The sequence below is a fragment of the Dasypus novemcinctus genome, chromosome 7 (assembly GCF_030445035.2).
Source record: "Dasypus novemcinctus isolate mDasNov1 chromosome 7, mDasNov1.1.hap2, whole genome shotgun sequence".
NCBI classification, from domain to species: Eukaryota; Metazoa; Chordata; class Mammalia; order Cingulata; family Dasypodidae; genus Dasypus; species Dasypus novemcinctus.
The window spans coordinates 126,405,655-126,414,115 of NC_080679.1; the positions used below are offsets into that span (position 1 = coordinate 126,405,655).

Consider the following 8,461-nt stretch of genomic DNA (forward strand, 5'->3'; position numbering starts at 1 on the left):
GGGGCGAGCGCCGGCTTTTCCTCCCGGAGCCCGTCGGTGCCGCCCGCCGCCCAGCTGGGTGAGGGTCCCGGGCGCCCACGTGGTGGGAAAGTTTCGGGGCAGCAAAAGTGGCCCGGCCTTGCGGGGGGGGGGAGGGGAAGGAGGGCCGGCTCGCCCCTCCTTCTCGCCAAGGCAGAAAGGAAAAAACGCGGAGGGAAGCGGGGGTGGGGCGGGGGGAGCGGGCAGCCCCGGCCTGAACAGATTCCGCCTCCCCCTTCCCTCCTCCCCCCCCCCCCCCCCCCCCCCGGGCAGCCGGAGCCGGGAGGCGCGGATCGCCTCCTCCCGCACCGCCAGGACGAGACTCGCTCCCCCCCCCCCTTTTTTTTTCTGCCAACGTCTATCTTCACGCGCGCGCACATACGGAGGTTGTGCGCCCCCCCCGCCCCCCCCCCCCCCCGCCTTGGGAGGAAAAACGGGGAGAATAAGAGAAGAGAGGGCAAAGAGAAGAACTCCTCGGCGGGCGCTGCACTCCGGGGCCGCGGGGCCGCGGCCGCCACCGCCCGCTCTCTCCCGGCCCTGCGGCGTGTGCCAGGGCGAGCGCGAGCGGAGGCGCCGCACCCGCTCCGGGGCCGCTGCGAGACTTTGAGGCGCTCCAGCCGAAATCGCCGCTGCCGCGCCAGGCCGAAGAGAGCGGGGCGAGCGGGCCGAGCCTCCGCCTCGCCTCCCTGCCGGCACCCCGCGCCCCGGCCGGCCCCGCGCCGCGGCGGCGGAGGGAGCGAGGCGGCCCGCAGGCGGGTGGAGCGGAGGCCCCTGCGGAGCGCGCGGCGGCCCGCCCGCCCGCGGATGCGGCGCCCCGCGAGCCTGGAGACAACTTTGCCGTGTGACGCGCGGGGAGGACTGCAGAGCCCGCGGCCCGGGGCTCGGCGCCGCCTTTGAGCGAGCCCGCGCGGCCGGCGCTCCTCGGCGCTCCCGGAGCTGCGCTCGCCGCGCTGCGCCGCCGCCGCCGGCTCTGCCTGGGCGCGAGGGGCTCGGGCGAGGCGCTCAGGTGCGGGCGCGGGGCCCGCCGCAGCGCCCGCCGCAGCGCCGCTCCCGGCCTTCGCTCCGGGGGCTCGGGCGTCTTCTTCTGTCGTCTGCCAAGTTGCCTCGGCCGGTCCTGTCGCCTCCGTCCCCGCCCAGCGGACGAGGAGCCGCCGCCGCTTTCACTTCCCCGGAGCCGGGCCGCGGGGCCCCGACGCGGAGAGAGAGGATGGGGAGCAGGTTGCGGATGCCCAGGCGCCCCGAGACGCCCGTGCGCCAGTGACCCACCTGCCCGCGCGGCCCACCCGCTGCTGCCTGGCCCGCCGGGCGCGCCCCTCCGGCCCCGCGGCCCTCGGCTGCCCTCCCCGGCGCGGGGAGCCCCCCGCGGCCCGGCCGGCCCCCTCTTCCTGCGAGCCGGCGGCGGCGGGCGGAGGCCCGGGCGGCGCGGGGCGGAGGCGGGGGCGGGGCGGCGCACCCGGAGCCCGCAGCCCGGAGCCCGGAGCCCGGCCCTGCGCTCGGCTCGGCTCGCTGCGGGCGCCCTCGTCGCCAGCGGCGCACCATGGACGGGCTGCCGGGTCGGGCGCTGGGGGCCGCCTGCCTGCTGCTGCTGGCGGCCGGCTGGCTGGGGCCCGAGGCCTGGGGCTCGCCCACGCCGCCGCCGTCACCCGCCGCGCCGCCGCCGCCCGCGTCGCCCGGAGTGCCCGGCGGCCCGCAGGACACTTGCACGTCGTGCGGCGGCTTCCGGCGACCGGAGGAACGGGGCCGGGTGGACGGCGACTTCCTGGAGGCGGTGAAGCGGCACATCTTGAGCCGCCTGCAGATGCGGGGCCGGCCTAACATCACGCACGCCGTACCCAAGGCCGCTTTGGTCACGGCCCTGCGCAAGCTGCACGCGGGCAAAGTGCGCGAGGACGGCCGCGTGGAGATCCCGCACCTCGACGGCCACGCCAGCCCGGGCACCGACGGCCAGGAGCGCATGTCTGAGATCATCAGCTTCGCTGAGACAGGTGGGTCCAGCCGAGGCCCAGGCTCCCTGCCTGTCCCTGCCTGCTCTGCCGCCTCCAGCGCGCCCCGGGGGCAATCTGCTGCGCGGTGCTCTGCGCTGTGCGTCCTGGCGGCCTTCCTCTACCTCCGGGCCGCAGACCCCTTCCCGGCCCCGGCCCCCCAGCCGCCAAACGCCCCGCTCTCCGCGCGGCTCTCCGCAGTCGGGCTCCAGCGTCTTTCGGGGCGCGCCCCCCACCCCCCTCCTGGCAGATGCAGGCAGCCCTGGCTCCGCGGGCACTTGCTCGGTGATTGCTTAATGTTTTTGTTTCCCACGATCGCAGTGTAGGCTTAGCAGTGTGGATGGAAATGTGTGTGCTTGTTGAAATACGTGGGCCGGTGGAGAGTGTGTGTGTGTGTGCGCGCGCGCGCGCGCGCCTGCGTGAGGGGCCCCCGGGCCGCTTCCATCGCCGGGCCGCGTGGGATTGCCAGGATTGCTGAAGCCTCGCTGGGGAGAGCTAGGCAACCTCTCTTCCGATTGTGTGGGCACTGGAATCGGGCGGAAGGCAGGTTTCTCAACAGGTCCCATCATTTACGCAGAGAAAGCGGCGGCTAGGCTGGGGGGCAGCCCGGTGCCTCTGCTGCCGGCTCGGGGGGGGGGGGGGGGGGGAACGGGACAGCTCCTGAGAGCCGCCGAGTTCTCAGTTAACAAAGGGTAGGAGTCCTTTCTGAGATTTTGCGGCGGCCCCGGATTGTAAATCTCTACCACTGTCTAAATATTATAATCGGGGAGAAAAAAGAGATCTTTTGGAACTTTCAAAGGAGATGGGAAAATGTGCCCTTGTCGAAAGGCTGCAAGTGCTTTGGACTCTGCTGTCCTTTTCAGGACTTGAATGAGCCAGGCTGGCTTTTGTGCCTGAGCTCAGCCCCGTTCGTGCCAAGGGGACTGCGGAGAAGGTCGTGGAGGGGGAAGCCCCGGTGCGCTCTGGGGAGCTGTGGTGTGTGGCTCCAGGCTGCAAATGCCCCCCACCCCCAGGGAGCAGGCAGACCGGGCTGGAGCTTCCTGGGGATGAAAAGAGATGAAAAGTTTTGCATGGCCGGGTGTGGAGAAAAGCAGAGACAATCAGGGGCTGGCTCGTGCTTAGAAAGAACCGTTTTGCCCGTTTAGCTGTCGGCCAGAGTCAGGGAGAGCTCGGCATGCAATTAGAGGGCTGGGATTCAAAGGTGCTTTGGGGCCCGGGGTAGAAATGTGATTCTGGAAGGTCGAGGAGGCCTTTTGCTCCCCGTGGCACAAAATGACAGCGGGGGCTGTTATATTTCTGGTCCGTTTCACGGAGCCAGCTCTTTGACTTATAAATAACAGATTCAGGTCACAGGCAGCTCGCCCAAGACCAGCTTTTAAGGCTGCAGTTTCCCCCATTTCAAAGTCAGATCGTGTTATTAGAGGAGCCGGGAGGGCCTGAGGAGGGGGCTGGAGAGGGGGCAGTGGTGGGATGTTTGATAAAACCATCCGCAGCCGCGCAGTTGTCTGATTTGTTCTTCCTGCAAAAAAAAAAAAAAAAAAAAGGAAAAAGTAGAGCTTGTCAGAGGGAAGAGTCGCTGGAATGTAAGATGGGAGAGGAGTCGCCCGTCAGCTGGCCTGGTCTCTCTCCTGCTGAGCTGAGTTATGGAGTTATCGTTGAGCTGCCCCCACCCCCGCCACCTCCCCACTTCCTTGGAGATTTTGAACATGCCATTTTATGGGGAGTCAGGGTGCACTCAAAGGATCGGACCTCAAGTTTCAAGGCCGACTGTTTTGTCCCTTGGCAGCAGCCTGAAATGAGGCTGCATTTTGCAGCCTGCAGAGCACACTGTCAGAAATCTGAGCAGAGCTTGCTTGTTTGCAGTGGAGGTTTCCCTGAGACTTGGATCAGAGAGAGCATGCTTAGGTAAACACTGGAAAGAGGCAGTAGGTAGCTCGGCTCGATTTTGCAATGCCCTCAGTTAACTGGCAGCCACCCTACTGAAACGACCCACCCCCAAATCCTCAGTGCAATCCTGGTTTTGTTGTTCAGATTTCACAGATACCCCCTAACAACTTGTTAAGCTCTTGGCCTCCTGACAAGTTCCTCTGTGGAGCTCTGAGGCCCCCAGGGCCCGTCTTCAGGGGGCCCTGGCCTGGGAGAGGTGAGGCCACCCTCCAGCTCCAACCTGGTCCCGCTTCCTCACTGAGAAACGATTTTCTCTGCCTCTCCCAGGTTACAGGCAGAGGCCCTGGTCCTGAGAACGGTATTTCTGGTCAATAACGTTTTCCAGCTGTGCGGAGGGCCCGCCTTCCCGCCTCCTGCGGCCGAGAGCCGCTTTCCCGCATTGCCTCGTGTTCTTCCAGCCCCCGTTGCCTCGTGTTCCCCCTGAATTAACGTGGCCCGCCCTCCCCCTCTCCACAGATGGCCTCGCCTCCTCCCGGGTCCGCCTGTACTTCTTCATCTCCAACGAAGGCAACCAGAACCTGTTCGTGGTGCAGGCCAGCCTGTGGCTGTACCTGAAACTGCTGCCCTACGTCCTGGAGAAGGGCGGCCGGCGCAAGGTGCGGCTCAAGGTGCACTTCCAGGAGCAGGGCCGCGGCGACCGCTGGAATGTGGTGGAGAAGAAGGCGGACCTCAAGCGCAGCGGCTGGCACACCTTCCCGGTCACCGAGGCCATCCAGGCCCTGTTCGAGCGGGGCGAGCGGCGGCTCATCCTGGACGTGCAGTGCGACGGCTGCCGCGAGCTGGCCGTGGCGCCCGTGTTCGTGGACCCCGGCGAGGAGTCGCACCGGCCCTTCGTGGTGGTGCAGGCGCGGCTGGGCGACAGCCGGCACCGCATCCGCAAGCGCGGCCTGGAGTGCGACGGCCGCACCAGCCTCTGCTGCAGGCAGCAGTTCTTCATCGACTTCCGCCTCATCGGCTGGAACGACTGGATCATCGCGCCCACGGGCTACTACGGGAACTACTGCGAGGGCAGCTGCCCGGCCTACCTGGCGGGCATCCCCGGCTCCGCCGCCTCCTTCCACACGGCGGTGGTGAACCAGTACCGCATGCGGGGCCTCAACCCCGGCCCGGTCAACTCCTGCTGCATCCCCACCAAGCTCAGCTCCATGTCCATGCTGTACTTCGACGACGAGTACAACATCGTGAAGCGGGACGTGCCCAACATGATCGTGGACGAGTGCGGCTGCACCTGACGGCCGGGCGGGCGGGGGGAGCCGGGGTGCCCGGCAGACCGGGCGTGGTCCTTCCCCGGGGCGAGGCAGGGGGCTTGGGGGGCTGCGGCCGCTGGCCCGGGGTGAGGCCTGAGATGCCCTCCTCCTTGGAGCGACCAGTCGGGACCGGGACGTGACACCCTTTCAGACACGCGCGTACGCACGCACGGCCAGATGCATCCTGCCACCCACACAGCAGCCTCCAGTACAGCAGCAGACGGCTGCAGTGACACAGGCAGCTTCAGGGCGGACGCCTGTCACCCGGAGGGACTGGGGCGAGCAGCCGCCCTTCCCACCCGCCGGCCCGGCTGTTCTGGGTCATGCCTTCCGCACACGAGAGACGAGACCGAGTGAGAGCCGCCCGGAGCGCGCCGGCCAGCGGGGGTGCCGTGCGCCCCCCCCCCCCCCCGCCTTGCACCAGGCCTGCCCTGCCTCGGGGTCTCCCGGCTCGGAGGTGCCTGCTTCTGCCCCTGCCTGGGCTCTCTGCATGGCGAGAGCCGCGCAGCCCGTCTTTTCTGTGCCCTTGGCGACAGCAAGAGAGAGAGGACCTAAAGGACACAGCTTGCCAGGCCCCGTGGGCCGGGGCGGTGACCGTGGGACAATTCGTCGCTTGGGGCCCTGGCGTGACTTACACGTGTGTTTTTTGGGGGGTGAGATGGGGGGAGAGGAGAGGGGGCTCACTTTGATGCTTTAACCTGATCACTAGCAGCTGACAGGTCGTTTATACCCGTTGGGTAACTGCAAAGAGACTTTTCTACCAGGTATGCCCTTTTAAGTTAAAATCCGAATGGTTCTAAGTGGGAGGGGGGAGGGGGGGTGACCCCGAGGCCAGGGGATGAGCCTGGGAGAGGAAACGGCGGGGTGGAGCATTCTGGAAAGGAGCAGCTCAGCTGCTCTGGGAGAGGCGGGGAAGGCTCTCTGCGGCTCCGGCTCCATGCAAGTTGCCAGCCTGTGCCGTGGCCGGCCACCGCACCCCTGCCCGAGCGCACATGATGTAGCACTTGCCGATCTCCGTGTCCGGAAGTGGCCCTTGGCGGAGCGCAGAGCTCACCGGCCCTCTCGGTATCCAAGTGCCACGTGACCTATGCAATTTAAAGGGTTGACCCACACTAGACGGAACTGGACTTGTACGACTCTTTTTATATTTTTTTATACTTGAAATGAAAATCCTTTGCTTCTTTTTTAAGCGAATGATTGCTTTTAATGTTTGCACTGATTTAGTTGCATGATTAGTCAGAAACTGCCATTTGAAAAAAGAAGTTATTTTTATAGCAGCGAAAAAAAAAAGAATACAGTTAAATGTATTATACATAATTTTGGAACCAAAGAGGCCAACAGATCAGTTTTAATTTTTATTAGATGGCGAAGCCATCTTCTACGATGTCGACCTTCTGAACAATCCCTCGAGTGGCTTGCCAGCGTTTCAGGGTATCAGTGGATTTTGTTTATTCAGTTTCGATGTGTCTTTTCTCTCCTTATGCACCCAGAAAGTAGAGTAAAAATCACCGTGGTAGAAGACAGGTGTGTATCCTTAAATCCCCATCTCTGTGTTTATTTAATAAAGCTCCCCTTAGGTTCTGTTTCATAATAATTTAAAACCAAACAATTTTCCCATAGACTTGCTGTTAAAGTATTTTACGTTTCTGTACAGTTTAAGAAAATAAAAGACGGAGTGCCATGGGCTTCTGGCCTCCTGTGATGTCCGCGGCCCTCGGTTGGAGCCAGGGGATGGTTGGCGGAGGGTGCCCAGGGGACAGGCTTGCGTGCCAGGCCGCCTCCCTGGCTTGCCCGAGCACCCTCTCCACGTGCTTGCCCCCAGCACATACACAATCAGAAAATTCGTGAATTGCGCGTTCGTTCGTTCACCCTGCTCGTCCCAAGACTAGTGCAGCCTTGTGCATTACTGCCTGAACGTGCTGCTTAAGCACCCCCTTCCCCAGAAGGAAGGAGATGCAAAACCCGGGAGGTAGGCGCACACCTGAGGCGAGTCCCTGCTCCCCTGCCCTTGGGGCGGGACGGCTGCAGCCCTGCGGAGGCTCCTTCCCTGGGTGGGAGGGTCACCGAGCGGAGGCCAGGAGCCTGCCCGTTATCCTAACTAGTGTGAGGTGGGGGCGGCGGTGCCCACGGCGGGCTGGGTACCCACTGAGCCCTGGGGTCCCGCAGCCCGCCTGCTGCCTGTTGTTGGAAGTGGTTTCATCCTCCTTTTCCAGAATTTGGAATTGGAGGCTCGGGGTAGGCCCGGGACGGGGCTGGGCACTCGAGCCCAGGTGCCACGCTACGGCCCTCGGACGGCGGCCGTAAAGCCTTGCCTCTCCCCTGCGACCCCGTGGGGTTTGGGCCATGTCGGGTCTGGGGGCCTTTGAGCGGTTGGGGTCTCAGGATCACCTACCCCTGTCCGGGGAGAAACGGAGCCAGGCCTGGCAGCCGAGGGGGTATAGCTCTTTTCGCAGCAGGACCCAGCTCCGGCCTCTGGCTTTTCCCGTTCTTTGCTAACCTGAGCCCGCTGACCAGCCAGGCTTTGGTCGTGCGGATGGGATTTGTGGATCAGCAAAGGGGCAAGGAGAGAAACGTCACTGACCCCGGCCTGGCCTGGGCACCGCAGGGGTCAGTCACTTCCCAGCTGCCCTCCTGCTCTGCGGTGGTTGGACCCAGCCCGGCGGCCCCAGGCCCTTGGCTCAGCCCTGCCTCGCTGACCCCTGGCTGTTCACAGGCGCAGGGGCGCCTCCTGGGCTGAGCGTCACGAGATGACCTGGGGGTCCGCACAGCCCCGGCTCGGTCACGCGGCCGTGCTCTGGGTGCAGGAGGCTCCCTGCTGCCCACACTCGCTGGCTCGTGTGTGCCTGTGGGATCTGGCACCCCTGATGTTGTGGTGGGTGCCAATTCCTCTTTCTCAGGAGGACAGTGAGGATGCCCCCACCCCCCCAGGAGGGCCAGGCTGTGTCCTCTGCTTTCCTGGGTCCCTGGCTTCCCTTTTCCTTCTTTTCTCACTCAATCCTCCCCTTCTCCCTATTGCCCCTTTCGCCTTTTCTGCCCTCGTCTTGCCAGGGGGCCTGAGGGTCCACCTCTCCCTAGAGGGTGCCCTGGGAGCCCCACCAGCAAGCACCCTGCACTACCCACGCCCCCCACCCTGGGCCCCACGTGCCTTGGGCTAGAATCCCACCTCCCGTCCCCTCCTGTCCCTCCCGTCCCTCCCCTCCCCCCTCCCCTCCACTCCCATCCCCTCCCCCTTCCCATCCCCCTCCCCTCCCGTCCCTTCCCCTCTCT

General features: G+C 64.9%; 1 protein-coding gene across 1 annotated transcript; it reads left to right on the forward strand.

Moving 5' to 3' along the window:
* Window positions 1-307: 307 nt before the first annotated feature.
* On the forward strand, window positions 308-6,879 carry INHBB (inhibin subunit beta B). Its single transcript, XM_058301158.2, has 2 exons — window positions 308-2,003; window positions 4,404-6,879. The coding sequence occupies exons 1-2, from the start codon at window positions 1,556-1,558 to the stop codon at window positions 5,177-5,179; spliced, it is 1,224 nt and encodes a 407-aa protein (XP_058157141.1). The 5' UTR covers window positions 308-1,555; the 3' UTR covers window positions 5,180-6,879.
* Window positions 6,880-8,461: the final 1,582 nt, after the last annotated feature.